The following is a 16,810-nucleotide window of genomic DNA, read 5'->3' as shown; positions in this document are numbered from 1 at the left end:
TTCCCAAAGTTGTATAATTATAAAAATAATGAGTCATTGAAATGCAAATTATGTGCCTCTTCCAAAAGCCTGTCAAATTAGAATCCTCATGGGGTGGACCTAAGTATCTGCATGTTTAAATGTTTCATTCTTATTTCTGGGCAAAGTTTTTGCAATGGAGCAGTGCTCCTTAAATTTTAATGTGTATACAAATCATTTGGGAGTGTTATTAAAATGTAGATTCTGATTCTATAAGGGTTAGGACTATGAGTCTCTTTCTAATAGGCTCTCAGGTGATTCTGATGCTGCTGGTGCATGGATCACCCTTGAGTACAGAGTGTGGACCTGGACAACCCAACACAGTAGCCAAGAATCACATTTCTATTGGTCACTTGAAATGCATCTGGTCTAAACTGAAATATGTTATGAGTGTAAAATATAACACATTCTGAATTTTGAAATTTTAGTGTAAAAAAATGCCAAATATCTCAAACATGTATCAATTACATGCTGAAATAATATGAACACACTGAGTCTAAGCACTATTTTTACTTGTTTCTTTTTACTTTTTCTAATTTGGCCACTAGAATATTTTTAATCTCCTATGTGGCCCGCTTTATACTTCCTATTTGGACATTACTGATCTCACACTAAATCACATATTGATCTAAGAAAGGAGAATACTACACATTGGAAAGACTTTTTAATAGTAAAGACTGAAATACATTGTAATGTGCTTAAATCGTCTAGTTAACCTAGGTTTTATCAAATGAATATGCTTTCTAAAGAGGACAATAGAAAAGGTTTACATCAAACTTTCATCACTTACCTAGAATGGTCTCATCTGTTCCAAAATGAGCCCGGTAGAAGAGGACCATCTCCAGCCAGTAGACGTGGTAAACAACAATGAGAATCACCACCAGCAGGACCGTGGCTCCAAAACCACATGCCAGCTCTACTGTGTATCTTGGAGCTACCACTGGAATAAATAACAAACCAGAAGGAATTTCTATGTGGTGATCACAGTGGCCCATCATGTTGCAAAGCTGGATAAGCCCAGCGGCTAAACCCTGCACCTGACTTACATGTTTGAATAAACAGAGATAACACTGTAGACTTTAGACTCTATTTCATAATACTAGATTGTCTCATATTCATTTTACTGTGTTTTGTTTGTAGCATAGAAGGTGCTTTTAGCTATCAGTTGATTTGAACTTTGATGATATACAACTAAAACAGAATATTAACATTGGGCAGGATTCAGAAAGCTATCTAATTAAACTCACAATCTGACTCATACATCACCTCAAAACATTTTTGAACAGTGTCTCTCTACTCTCTGATAGGTTATCTCTGGAATGGAGTCTTAAATAACCTACCTGGAGAAGCCCATGATATTGGTAGACTGTCATAGAGAAGGAATTTAGTTCCTTTTCCTTTATTTGCAAAGAGGCTTCAAAAATCTTATTTTCAGTTGGCAGAAACAGAGGGCTTTTATCCATGTCCACAGTTCTGGGATACACACTGTGAAGACTGACTTGCAATACGTGGTTATGGACAGATTTCCACATAACCTACTTACTTTTATGTCATAGACACCATGCCTGCTTTTTTTTTTTTTTTTTTAATAAGAAATAGAGTGAGATAATTCCCAATTAACGTAAAACTGGTTATAACTCATCAGCCCTGGAAACCAAGCCTTTTAGAACTGAATCACTGGTCACAGCAGACAACCTTCCTGTCTTGTTGACCACTGCCCTTTCCTCACAAAACTCAAGAAGACATCACATCATGCCTTGATCATGCAAGAATTTCTGGTTGGAACAGTGCTTTCCCTGTTTTAGTTTTCAAGGTCAATGTTCAAAATGCCATTTTTTTTGAAAGATAAAACCCTTTTTTTCAAGTTGAGCTCTGCCTGTAGAAATCTCCACTCTTCCCTATTTATAATTTTTTACAGTGTTTTTATTTATATAATGTGATTTATCTTATAGGCCTGCTTCTCCACTCCCTCTCACTTCCCCTAATCTGTACATTCCCAGTTTTCCAGGTGGGGACCATCTTTTCATCTATCCCATTTAGATATTTAAATAATTCTCACACTGTACTATGTATCAGAAACTTCCCTTTGGTTGCTTGTCGCAACTAGCTAAAGAGTCTGAGGAAGGAATGGAACATTTGCTAAATCTGAAGCAGGAAGGCTTAACTTAGGTAATTGTTGATTTGACGGTTACTTATTAACATGTACTGTTTGCCACAGCCTTTGGGGGACAGAATGGTGGATAAGAGAGGAAGATCTCTGTACTTTGGGAGATAATGTCCTAATGCAGAAAAGCAAAAAGGAAATAAAATAAAAGGAAATTAATCTGCGTTAATTTTGAGTACTGATCAATGCCAAAAAGAAAAAAAAAAAAGGTATGTGATAGAGTTGACCAGGGAATGAGGCTGGGGCAAGGGAGGTCTATTAGTCATTGTAGTGAGGGAACACTTCTGTGAGCCATGAGTTCAAAGCCAGCCCCAGCAAAACGTGAGGCTAAGCAACTCAGTGAGACCCTGTCTCCAAATAAAATACAAAAGAGGGCTGGGGATGTGGGTCCATGGTTGAGTGCCCCAAGATCACCATGGAGCAACTCTCAATTCAAAGTGCAGGGATCTTTGCCTAATATTGCCATGAGTTCAATTATTGGTCATATATAAGGGGGAGAGATTCCTTTCTAAACAGTTTTCTATGCAAAAAAGAAAAAAAATGGTAATCAGTGGAATTGAATCCAAACTTTTCTAATTAAAGGGCCAATTGTAGAGTTTCGAGTTCAGGATCCCAAACTCAGGTTGTTAATCCTGCTGCAGGTACAGCCTGGGACACAGCATATGAAATGATTATCAGGTACTCTAGTACTTGCTTCATGAATAGTGGCATATTAAAAGAAGAAAATCCCACCATAAAATGCCAGAAGTGTTGTTACTGAGGATTTGCTAAGATTAATTCAGGTAGCTGGCACAAAAATTGTTGTGTCCTTGATATTTCTGAGTACGTGTTATGTTAATAGCACACCAGGGTAGGTCCCACTGTTATTTGCATTATTTGCTGAGTTATTTTGGCTCTCTAAAATGTCCATCCAGGCAAAACGGGGGGAGGAGGAGGAAAGGTCACTAGCTACACTTACCTGAAATGGATTTTTCTAACCGTCAATTGAGGTCTTGCTTAATGACCAAAAGATCAATTACCCTCTTAAATTTCTATCGCATTCATTTTACTACTATCTATTTTTTTCTAATGAGCCTTTAAATTTTGTTTTGTGTCACACAATCACAAGTGTCATATTTATGGATAATTTTGTGTAGCCATCTTGCTAAAAAGGAGACCCTAATGCTACTTAACTAATTGAACTCTTAAAATATTCCCCATCAGCCTGATTTTCTAAATGGCTTGGGTCAGGTGCAAGGGATGCCCTACAAGGTTTTCATGTGGAGCTGTGCTGGTTTACTGGGAAAGGGTGACCCTCTGCTCACATGTTCTATCTGCCCCAGCTGCAACCTCTGGCATTTTGACATAATTATTTTACCCTTATGCACTCTCAGACCAAAGGGTTTCCAATCAGAAAGGGGTGATGAAATTTGGCCAAATTGGACTCCTGAACTGCTTCCCTTGTTGATTTCAATAATAATCTAACTCAGGATGTAGCCATTTGCTTCTTGTTATTTCTGAATTCAAATTTCCTCCATTCATTTTGCAATTCTACAGTAAAAAAAAATGTCTCCAAACTCCAAATTTCATCCTTATTGTAATTGGAAACTTGCTATCTATTGAGTCCTTCAAGCAAATGCCACCTACTCAGATTCCAAGGGACCACAGAATCTGTGGTCACACTTTGATAAATTTATGGAACTTCTTGATAATTTTTGGAACTGGTAATGACCATTTTTTTCCTCAATTGCAAACAGAGAATTCTCTATTTAAATAATGGTAAAGCAAAGACTTAAGATGGACTTGATTTGGCTATTGCAGTGTGTTAAAGTTTACGTATTTTGAACTTCAGCTTCTGTCCTTTGAGGAGTAACTGATAGTAGAATTGCCTTCCTTATACAAAACAAAAGGTTTTTCATAATTGGACAACTAATAGCACATGAGTGCAATCTATGGGGAAAAGGGTCAAAACAAGATTAAGCCTGGTCACGGGCTTAATCTTCTTTTAAGTTTTCTTCTTTTAATAGGCCACTATTCATGAAGCAAGTAGTAGAGTACCTGATAATCATTTCATATGCTGTGTCCCAGGCTGTACCTGCAGCAGGATTAACAACCTGAGTTTGGGATCCTGAACTCACAACTGGGTTGTGGCACAGATAGAGGAAAGCCAAAAGAGGGCAGAGGTTGCACTGAATTCAAAGAAATTAGAGTTCAAGAGTAGTTGGCATGTATTTATAGGCCTGAGTACCAGATAGAAGAGAACACTAGCAATGGAGTAGAGTAGAAAAGTAACTCTAGCAAATACATGGGGTTACCTTGAGTCTTTGGCCAAATCAAAGCGAAGCATATTTAGGGTGGTACTTTACATGGTCAGGCAAAAAGCAGCTAGAAACTGCACAATACCTGGAGCTCTGTAGAGCTGGACAAGAGCTGAGTTTAGGCCACTTAGAGGTCAGAAACTTCATTTAGCTACAAAGATGCCACAGAAGGCTGAGCCTTAGAAGTAGGTCCCATGCAGCCCTACAGAAAAGGCTATTTATTTTTTGACTATTCTAATGCAGATATGGAAAGTGACTTAAGACAAATAAATATGCAAATGCCTATGCAAGCTAATTAACTACCTGCTAGAACAAAACTCAACATTCTAATAAAACCCAGAAGTTCAGTGATACAGCATCTAAAATGTCCACTACATGACAAAAAATAATAGGATAAAGAGAAAAATATGTGATCCATATTCAGAAAAAAAATCATCCAGTATAAATAGAACCAAAATTGGCAAAGATACTGCAATTGCCAGTAAGTACATTGAAATGTATATTAAAATTTGTCTGCTGAATTAAAAGCAAGAGGTATCTTGACTATCATGATGCAAGAATAGGAAATATCAATATTACAATAGAGAAGTGGAAATATGCATTTCTGAAATTAAAAATGCTACAACTTAGATGTCACAAAAGAAATTATTAGTAGTCACTAGAAACTATCCAAACTCAGATTTTAAAAGGAATGAAATTAAATGAGAAACTTGGTTACCTGAGGGGGAACTACTGAGTTATGTATCATAAATTTTACTGCAAGACTAAAGAAAGTGAAAATACTATGATTTATAGGAAAATATATTTGAAGAAACAAAGGCTGAAAATTTTTTGATTTAATAATAAATATAAACTTAGAGAACCAATAAGTTTAATAAACTAAGATACATATGAATAAATCCATACCTAAGCCTCTCATAGTTCAATTGTTCAAAACAAAGTGATGATGAGAAAAACCTCAAAATCTCCCAAAAGAAAAAGAAATGAGAGCAGGACATAGCAGTGCATGATTGCTATCCTGGCTATATGGGTCGCTGAGGCAGGAAGATCACAAGTTTGAGGCCAGTCTGGGAAACTTAATGAGACAATGTCTTAAAAATAGAAAGGGCTGTGAGTGTAGCTCAGTAGTATAGCACCTTGAGTTCAATCCACAGTACCACAATTAAATGAGACATATATAAAAAGAACAATAATAATTTTAAAAGCTGCCAATTCACATTATAAATAATTTTCTGCAGGAAAAAAATGAAGGGCATCTTTAAAGAGCTAAAATACAAAAAGAAAATCTTTCAACACAAAATTACATATCTAGTGAAAATACTAATAAAAGTACCAGAATCACTGGCTATTCATATGAAAAAAAAAATTAAACTTCAATTCCTACTTCATATCATTTATTTAAAAACTTATAATTAGAGGTAGATCATGGACCTACACAAAAGGTGAAACTTCATGGCTGAAGTGTGCAGAGCTCTCTTAAGACAGATGAAGCAATAAGCATTAAAGTAAAAGTAATTAAAAACACCTCATCAAAAGTAAGAGCCTCTATCAATTTAAAACACTAGTAAAAGGGACTGGGATTGTGGCTCAGTGGTACAGCACTTGCCTAGCATGGGCAGGACCCGGGTTCAGCATTGTGTTGTGTCCATCTACACCTAAAAAATAAATATTAAAAAAAAAACACTAGTAAACAGACTGGCATGTGACAGAATGGGAAAGTATTTGAAAAACATGTATGTGACAAAGGAGTGTTATCCAGGGCAGATAAAGAACGCCTACAATTCAATCATGAAAGCACAATTCACCACTTGTAAAATGGATAAAAATATTTAAACTGTCATATCACAGAACACTTACAGATGGTTAATAAGCACAGGAAAAAGTTCTCAGTATTTAGTCATGAGGGAAATAAAAATAAAATTATAATAAGGCACACTCACCATTAGAGCTGAAGTTAAGAACAACAAATGGTGAAGATTTGCATACGCTCTGGGTGGTGGTATACAAATGATACAGCCACTTAAGAAGAAATGTCTAACAGTTTCTGATAAAATTAAGCAGTGATTCTAGTCATGGGTATTCACCTCAGAAAAGCAAAATAAGTCCATAAAGAGACATGAATAAGAATGTTCACAGAAGCATTATTTAAAAGACCCCCAAACCGGAAAACACCCAGATGTCCACCATCCAGAGAATGAATTTAAAAAAATTGCAATACATTCTTTTGAAAAATTACTCCTTGGCAAACAAAAGAACCAAATGACTACTAAGCACAACAGTGTGGGTGTATATCAAGAACAGTTGCTGAATTAAAGAACACTTGTACAATGGTGAATCCTGTATGGGCCCACAAACATACAGTTCAAGAAGAGGAAAAAACAATCTTCTCAGAAAGAAATTCAAACCAATCATCTTACCAAGTGTGGAGAGGTAGAGGAAGTAGGAATAAACCCATTAGGGGAAGGATCAGGGAGTTATTCTCTGGGTGATGGTAATATTCTATATCATGATAGTGTATTAGGCTACACAGATATATTCATTTCTCAAAATTTATCAAATGATATGCTTGAGTTATGAAATTTCTTACTGTAGGTTTTACCAAAAAAAGGAATTATAAATAAATTTTTAAAATCTCAATAATGGTAAGATACTTAAACATTTAGGCAATAACTTAACTGATATTGACACTGCTTTATAAGGTATCAAAAATAAGATGAATCAATAAATGGGAAAATGAGTGACTAGATAAATGAAAAAAACAAAATAGCAAAACCTTAATGGTAGAATGTAGGTAGGGTATATCCTCACTGTATAATTCTTTTAAATCTTACATGCATTTGAAAACTTTATATTGAAATATAAAAAAGATGAAATAAGACATTTTCAGAGTAAAACAAAACTGAGAGGTTGTATCACCAGCAGATGTGAACCATCAGAAATATTAAATAGTTCTGAAGACTAAAATGTTACCAAGAATGAATATAGTGCCAGAAATGGAAAATATGCAAATAAAGTGCTAGTTATCTCACTTAATTTAACTAAATGATAATCATTTAAAGGAAAAATCATAACAATACATTATGGCATTTCATAATACATGCAAAACTAATATTTTTTGCATATACAACATAATGAACAGGAGAAAAGGAATGGAAGTATGCCATTGCAAGGATTTCATAAAGTAATATCCAATTAGTTCAAAATAATTATTGCAAATTCTAGAGGAAAAACTAAAAACAAGCAACAAAACAAACAAATAAAAACAATAAAAAGAGGTAGAAGAAACAGGAGGAAAAGGTGATAAAGTAGAATTCTAAGAAATTACCAATTAATCAAAAAGAAGGTAGGAAAGTACATAAAACAAAGAGTAGATGAAAAAGGTAGAGAACACAAAGCAAGATGATAGAATTAAATAAAGCCAATTTAAAATTGCCTGTAATCCCAGTGACTTAGGAGGTTGAGGCAGGAGGATCATGAGTTTGAAGCCAGTCTCAGAAATTTAGTGAACAATAAACAATTTAGCAAGACTCTCTGTCAAAATAAAAAACTAAAAAGGACTGGGGGTTTAGCTCAGTTGTAAAGCACCCCTGGATTCAAATCCCATAACCTAAACAAATAATTGTATCAAAGATATATATGGACTAAACATTCAAATTAAAGGACAGAAGTTATCAGGTTGGGTTAAAAAATCCAAGACCCAATAATATGCTGTGTCTACAATATATGCATTAAATATAAAGACAATGGCATAAATTTTTTAAAAAATGGAAAAAGATATACAAATACTAACTACAATAAAGTTACAGTGTCTTAATTAATATTATAGTATTACAGAAAAAACAGACTATTTTATAATTTAAAATAGTCAATTCATCAGAATGACACATTGACCAGGATGCAGGGGATACATGGTAGTTCAGCTACTCTGGAGGATGAGATGGGAGAGGTAGCGATCAGTCTAGGCAACATAGAGAGACCTTGGGAAAAAAAAGAAGGGGGTGGGGTGGGGAGAGAAAATAAATAAATAATTAAATAAGGAAAGAGAAGAGAGGAGGGGTGGGCAGAAAGAGAGAAAGGGGTAAAGAAAGGAAGCAAGGAAGATTAATGAGAAATGTTTGAGCCTAAAAACACAGTTCAAAAATACACAAAACAAATACTGGCAAAATGGAGGAAAGAATTGGAAAAAATAAGAAGAAAGATCTTAACAACCTCCTCTGTTTCAACAATTGGATGACTAGGATGATGGAAAACAAAATAGCAAGAAAATAGAAGACATGAACAATGTTAAAACCAACTGATTTAGTTGAGGCTTACAGAATACCACAGCCATACACTGAAATATATGCCCTTTTCAAGTGCATGTGAAACATTTGCAACAGGCAACCTGTGAGGCCTTAAAAGTACCAAAACTTAAAAGGAAATAAATCAAACAGAGTATGTCTTTGGTCACAACAAAATTAAATTAGAAGTTAAAAATCAAGCTTATAGCACCATGCAAAGTATGTATTACCCATTTTCTCAGTTTTCACAGATACTTTGAGAGTCAGGTATTTGAAGGATAAGAAAAGGACCACTTGGGTCAGTTTATAAACATAGCTAGCACCAGAGCCCAAACTTGAACCTAGGTGTGTTTGAAATCAAAATTCTTTCCACTCCATCATAAAATTTCCTCAGGTGGTTCTAAGTTAGAGAAATCCTTCCCTTGAATTTCCTTCTTCATTGCTAATTTAATTACCTAAATTTAGATGACATATGAAATACTATAAATTATTTTTCCAAGAGAGAACATTAAGTCAATTTTAACAATCAGATCGATTTTAACATATAGCATAATTAAAAGATCTAGAAAATCCTCCACATATGTATAAATCAGGTAACTTATGCTTAAGCAACACATGGGTCAAAACAAATAAAAAGAATTAGAAAATATTTTGTACAGAATAATAATAAAATTTCAACATTTCTTAAATTTGGTTGAAAAAATCCCATGAGGGAAATTCATAGTTCAGAATGTTTATATTAGAAAAGAAGGATTACTTAAAATCATTGACTTCCGCTTTTATTTTAAAATGATGGAAAAAGTCAAATTAAAAATAAAGTAATAGAATCACAGAAATCTCAAGCTATAAAGAGCCTTAGAAATAATTGATCACCCCAACTGCTGTTTCCTTCAACAAATTTTCAATAGAAATTTAAGCTATTTCTTCCTTATTATTTTCATGATATGGTGGAATAACCCAATTTTACTACAGTCAGAATTGTGGCCATCTGAGTGTAAAGGTATAAAATACTCAGGCTCCGACTTAAAGGACACTGAAGATTCAAAGAGCACTGATTTCAACCCTTGAACCACATTTTTTATGGCATTTAGATTGAGCATTAAAAATAAATAAATAAATAAAGTAATAAAAGTTGAAAATAATAAAGATGAGTAAAATAATGAAATGCCATAAAGAAACATAATAGGAAAAAATGAACACCTGTTTGTTCACTGCAAAATTTAATAAAATTGGGAAACCCATTTGAAACACAATGAAAACAGAATTTACTAATTTCAGGAATGATGGTGGGTGGAACAACACCAAAAATTCTGTAGACATTAAATGAGAAAATGATTCAACAAAAATTGTATGCCAATAATGTGACAACTTAGGTAAATTAGAAAAAAAAATTCTTGAAAAACAAATTCCCAAAAGTACCATAAAAGAAAAAGAACATACCCAAATTCATTACACAAAGCCAATATCACCCTGATATCAAAACAAGACAAAGGTATACAAAATAACCATAGCAAAAAAACCACTACAGACCAACGTCCTTGATGAACACAGATGCAAAAATTCTCAATAAGATACTTGTAAACAAAATTGAATAACACATTCAAAAGATTATATACCAAGATCAAATTAGTTTCATTCCAGGAATGAAATAAAGTTTCAACAAATGCAAATCAATAAACATAATAGACCATGTAAAAACACTGAGGCTAAAAATTACATGAAAATCTCAACAGATGCAGACAAAGCCTTTGACCCTTTGACAAAATTAAAAATCTTTTTTGATAAAAGCTCCATAGAAACTAGGTATAGAAAGATCTGACACACCCAAATCCTATTACATGTAGAAAGGGGGAAAACTGAGAAATCTTATTCTAAAATCAGGAGTAGGATGAGGATGTCCACTCTCACCAACTGTATTGAATATAGTATTTGAGATTTTAGCTAAAGTAACAAGACAAAAAAATAAATAAAAGGGATACTAGTGGGAAAGAAAGAAGTCAATTATCCCTGCTTCAGAAATGTTCTTATACTTAGAAGACTCCACTAGACTTTTAGCAAAGTAGAAGGATACAAAATCAACATAAAAAAAATCAATATCTTTTCTATATGCTAATAACAAATGCAAAGAAATCATTAAAACAATAACCTTAATAAAAATACCTAGGAATAAACCTAACCAAGAAATATCTACACAATGAACATTACGGAACACAGAAGAAAGAAATTTCTGAAGAAGACACTAAAAGATGAAAAGGCCTCCAATATTCATGGATATTGGGTAAATTGGCCATATCACCCAATGCAATCTAGAGATTCAATGTAATCCCTACTAAAATACCAATAACATTCTTCAAGGAATGAGAAAAAAAGTCCTAAAATTCATACAGAAGAATAAATGATCCAGAATAGCCAAAGTAATTCCAACCAAGAAAAGAATAATTATGGAAGCCTAACAATATTCAATTGAAAAATATACTACAGAGGCATAGTAACAAAAACAGCATGGTACTAGCATAAAGACAGACATATATACCAATAGAATAGAATAAAAGACACAGAGAAAGACTTATACAATTAAAACCATCTGATTCATGACAAAGGTGTCTAAAACAGATGAAGGAGAAAAGATAGCCTCTTTAAAAAATATGGAGAGAAAACTGAATATTCATATGTAGAAGAATAAAAGCAGATCCCTCACTCTCAAACTGTACAAAAATTAATTTAAAACAATTAAATTAAACAACAAAGGCCTAAGTATAGGACCTAAAACTTTTAACTACTAAAAGAAAACACAGGGGAACACTTCAAGTTATAGGCACAGATAATGACTTCTTGAATACTTCTCCAATAGCTCAAGAAATAATAACAAAAACTAACAAAGAGGATTGATCAAATTAAAAAGTTCTGTACACCAAAGGAAATAAGAAAATGAAGAGACAGCTTACAGAATGGGGTAAAATCTTTGTCTGTTATACTTTCAACCAATGATTAATATCCAGAATATATGAAGAACTCCAAAAACTTAATATAAAAAATCAAAAAACCTAATAAACAAATGGGAAAATAAACTAAACAGATACTTCTCAAAAGAAGATGTACAAATGGCCAACAAAAACAGACCAAAAAAGTTTGTTCACCATCTTCAGCCATTAGGACAATGCAAATCAATACTACATTAAGAATTCATCTCAATCCAGTTAGAATGACAATCATCAAGAATACAAATTACAATTAATGCTGGTGAGAATGTGGGGGAAAAGGAACTATACACTATTGGTGGAAATGTAAATTAACACAGCCACTATAGAAATCAGTGTGGAGGTTCCTCAAGGGGCTAGGAATGGAATCACCATATGAACCAAGCATACCACTCCTTGGTATTCTCTGAAGTCAGCATACTATAGAGAATGTATGCATACCCATGTTTATAGCAGCACAATTCACAATAGCCAAATCATGGAACCAGCCTAGGTGTCCATCAACAGATAAAAGAATAAAAACAATGTGATATATACACACAATGGTATTCTATTCAGCCATAAAGAAGAATGGAATTAGTCATTTCAGAAAAATAGATGGAACTAGGAAGCATCATGTTAAGCTTAATAAGCCACACTCAGACAGTCAAGGACTGTTATGTTTTCTGTTTTATGTGGAAGTTAGGGAGGAAACTGAAATGAGAGAGAAGAGGGAAAGGAGAGAGACACCTCATGAAAATAGAAGGGAGATCAGTAGAGTGAAAGAATGGGATTGGGGAAGAGAGAGGAAGGCAAGGGGAGTTACTGAAATTGATCAAAATGTTATGTGCTTGTATGACTATGCCACAATGAAACCTACTCTCTGGATAATTGCTATGCATCAATAAAAAATGATAGATTTTTAAAAACTTGAGCCAGAAATAAATACCAATTTTATACACAGGCTATCAGATAATAGCAAAAGAAGCTATTTCTAAATTTTAGTAAAAGGCATTACAAGAGATAAAAATTTAAGTCAATATCCCTCATGAACAAAGACTAAGACAAATCTTTAACATGAATGAATATTTTCACAAAACATTAACAAATCAAGTCTTAGTAATATACAGGGAAAAATCGTGATGATATGGGGATTTATTCAAAGAATGCAAGATTAGATGGAAAATTCAAAACAATCATTATAAATTATCACACTGACAGATTAAAATTAAGAAACCTCATGAATCTCTCAACAGATGGAAATAAAAATTCAACACACTCATTAAGCAAACAAACAAAAAAACCTCTCAGCAAACTAAAAATAAAAGGTTACCTTTATGTAGATAAAAGTCATTTACAGTAAAACCTATAGATAACATCATATTTAATATATAATATTGAAAGCCTGCCCTCTAAATTTGGGAAAAATGCAAAGACGATCATGTCTCATAATTTACTGATCAATGTATGAGAGGTCCAAAAAAAAGAACTATACACTGCAAATAATCAAAGGTATAAAGTATGGAAAGGAATACATAAAATTATTTTTATTTATGGATGACATGATCTTAAGGAGCCAAAACCAAACCAAGCAAACAAGCAAAAGCTTCCTATATAATTAATGAATGTGGGAAGGTCAAAAAATTAAGATCAATCAATTAGTTGCACTTCTGTGTTTTATTTATTATTGTAAAGTAGAATTTGAATATACTGTGAGAACAACACAAAAGTCAAAATACAGAGAGTTAAATTTGATACTATGTGTGCAAAACTCGTACACTCAAATACAGAAAAAAAGGCTAAAAGAAATTAATGAAGACAAACATAAAGTAATAGATAAACATCATCTTCAAGATGGGAAAATGCCATATTTTTAAGTGTTCTGTTATCCCCAAATTGGTTTATATGTTTAATACAGTCCAAAACAAAATTCCAGCAAGCTTTTGTATAGATCTTGACAAGCTGATACGAAAATCTATATGAAAACATATGGTCTCTATAATAATCCTTACATATATCTTAAGTTATGTTAATCAAGATGAAGAGGTATTGGACCAAAGAGGCACAGGTTAATAGAACAGAAGAGGAGATACCAAAATAGACCAGCTGTCATTAAGGCAAGGGAATTTTTTGGCCAAGTTACCAAAATAATTCAAGAAAAAAAGGGAAATATTTTCTATATAATAATGCTGGAGCAACCAGCTATTTGAAAAACAACAACAGAACACTAGACTTTAACATATACCTCATACTATAAAAACGTAATTTGAAATGCATCATAGGCCTAACTACATAAGGAAAAATCTAATTTTTCATAGGAATACAGGACTGTTAATATAGGACAAAGACTGGTAATACAAGACTTAGAAAGTACTGAACATAATAGAAGAAATTCATAAAACAAACTTCATAATTGTTTTAAAAAATTATGTCTATCAAAGAAAAAAGGAATTCATATACTAGGTGAAAATAGTTTCATATTTGACAAATGACTTGTATTAAGAATGTGTTGTTGTGTGTGCACATAGGTGCATGTCCTATAACACATTAGATTAAATAACAAATGACCAAAAAGTGGGCTAAAGATGTCAAAGGACACTTCTTCACAGAAATAACTAGTAAGTAGTGACCTATAAGCTCATAAAAAGTATTTAATGACACTAATCTCTGAGAAGTACAAATGAAAAATGACATCCTACCACTACTCAGTGGTATGGCTAAAATTTTAAGGTTTTACAAGTCCAAAAGTAGTGAAGAAATAGGGCACTTGCATTGTTAGTGGAGGCGGGAATTGATGCCACCTCTCTGGAAATAGATTTGGCAGGTTCTTATAAAATTAAACATACACCATCCGTCAGTCCCCAGCACTTTCCTATTATAAACCAAGTGCACATGTCACATGTTTACATTAGCTCCATCTTCTATAACACTTGGCTTTGGCTGATTGATACAATTATGCTGTCAATAAAACCTATTCTAGATCCAATCCCCTTCCTCTCATCATTTTCATAGAGTACATAGAATGCTTGTTAATGAATCAAAGAAGGATTCATAAATGCAAAGCATGAATGTGAGCTCAGATATCATATCTGAATTCGAGCACTAGCTGGCCCAGAACAGAAGCTAAGTAAAACAAAGCCACCACCCCTCTGGTACCACTGGTGTACAGATCTGAATGGCTCATTGTCTGGCTTTCCTTTCAGGACAGAGCATCTGGTCTGGTGAGTCCACACGTCTTTCGCACCTTGATGGTGTCCATGCTACATTCAGAGCAGGGCTTCTGTGTTAGGATACCTACTCAAGTGACTATGGTGGGCAGACTTGTCCTTTATTTCTATATAGTTTCTATGCTTTGACAATTACTTATTAATGTATATAACCCTCCATGATTGTTCCCCAGAATATAAGTCTCAGAAGAAAATCCCAATAAAATGCTCCATAATTAAGAAATATGGAAACATATTTGAAAATATCCTGCCAATAGTAATCCAACCCACTGCAGATATTCATATCAAATGTTATATATTAAAGACTCTATGAGTCCTGAATTAAAATAACTCGATTGATACTGCTTAACCTCACCTATGATATTTATTTGAAAGCCTTTGTCAAGTAACACCTATGAAAGCCTTGTGGAAATAATACTTAAAGCTAACGTTTACTGAGCATTTAATACATAGAAATATACACTAGTACCTGCTTTGAGGACTTTAAAACAACCTGATGAGGTATTGGCACTCATTCCCCTACTTTAAATATTAAGAAATTGAGACTCAGAGAGATTCAGTGACTTTTCAAGGTCACGGAGTTAAGATGCACAGAAATCACAATTTCAACAGGCTGAAAAGATAATGCATTGCATGATGTAATCCATAATGATTTTTAGTAGTGCTTTCAGGATTTAACATTGAAGAACTGCTAACATCATGTACTTTAGTCTTTAGGCAACTGAGGAGCAGAAGCAATGACTTATCCTGAACAAATCCAGTAAGACTTGAGAGATATACACATTTCAGGCTTTGCCTCTATCTCATGTGTAATGAAGTGTTCAGGTGCATCCCATTTGTTCATTAGTTAAAAAAAAAAAAAAAAAGATTTAGTCCCACTGCAAAATGTAACAATTATAAGCTGTTTTTTAATTTTTATTTTCACTTTTATTATGAATATTATAAGCTTTATCAAACAGTAGGATCCAGGATGTTTCTGAATGACCTCATTGCATGTGTGATGTGAAGACATCATTTCTTTTCTCTCAACCACTGAGAAATATTCTGAAAGGGATTAATTGTCTGGGATACTGTATTAAGGGAGAGACCCCAAAATAATATTCGACAGCCTGTTTTAGAGCAACAGCTCACACAAGAAGGCTTTATAATTTTTATTTATTATGTAAAAATAGGGTAATATTAACATAGGAATCATTTTTACATTATTTTAAGTTTTTTTTTTTCATTTTAGCAGTTATAGCTAGTGGTACATTATGAAAACTACTTTAATATTGACACATAGTATGTAAAATGGTAATTTTAAAATTACATTTTTCTGCAAATGAATATTCTATCCCTTAACTACTTGCACACAATTAGATTTGCCGTTTGTGTTTCATTTTTATAGATAATTCTATGAATTTTCATAGATACCTAATTGTCTTTTTGTTAGGTGATTTATTTAGGAAAATCTCCAAAAGCATTAAGTCATAAGATATGATCAACTTTATGAAACTTGAACTCTGCTATCAATGATTTCTAAAAGTATCATTATAATTCACAAACAACATGTGACTCTACCAATTTTATTACATCCTGGTAGCTATGAATATTTTCTTTATTTTTCACTTTTTATGATGGAATAGGTATAAAACTGAGCCTCATGTTTGTATGGATTTTTGGAGCAACAATTTGGGTACAAAGGTACTAACATTAATCAGAAAAAAAATAATTTGAGTATCTTCACAAAGATGGAAATTTTGCTCGAGTTCTCATTCAAACTTTGATTCATTACTATGCGTCAGAGGCCATGCTAGGAGCTCTCAGTGTCTCCCGTTTTCCTATTCACCACTTGTTACATTTGGACTTCACAGATCCATCTGCTGAG

General features: G+C 33.4%; 1 protein-coding gene across 6 annotated transcripts in view; it reads right to left on the bottom strand.

The window, feature by feature from the left end:
* Positions 1–16,810, bottom strand: part of LOC107154380 (interleukin 1 receptor accessory protein) — a 135,562-nt gene that overhangs the window by 16,210 nt on the left and 102,542 nt on the right. For all 6 annotated transcript variants that reach the window (XR_007347961.1, XR_007347962.1, XM_048804081.1 and 3 more), the window contains one exon: positions 809–958. Coding sequence is in view for 4 of the 6 variants with exons in the window: in XM_048804081.1 (XP_048660038.1) it covers positions 809–958 (150 nt within the window). In the remaining 2 variants the exon portion in view is untranslated. The remainder of the gene's footprint in view (positions 1–808; positions 959–16,810) is intronic.

This window comes from Marmota marmota, unplaced genomic scaffold, assembly GCF_001458135.2.
Source record: "Marmota marmota marmota unplaced genomic scaffold, marMar, whole genome shotgun sequence".
NCBI lineage: Eukaryota > Metazoa > Chordata > Mammalia > Rodentia > Sciuridae > Marmota > Marmota marmota.
This window is presented reverse-complemented; position numbering and strand designations above follow the sequence as displayed.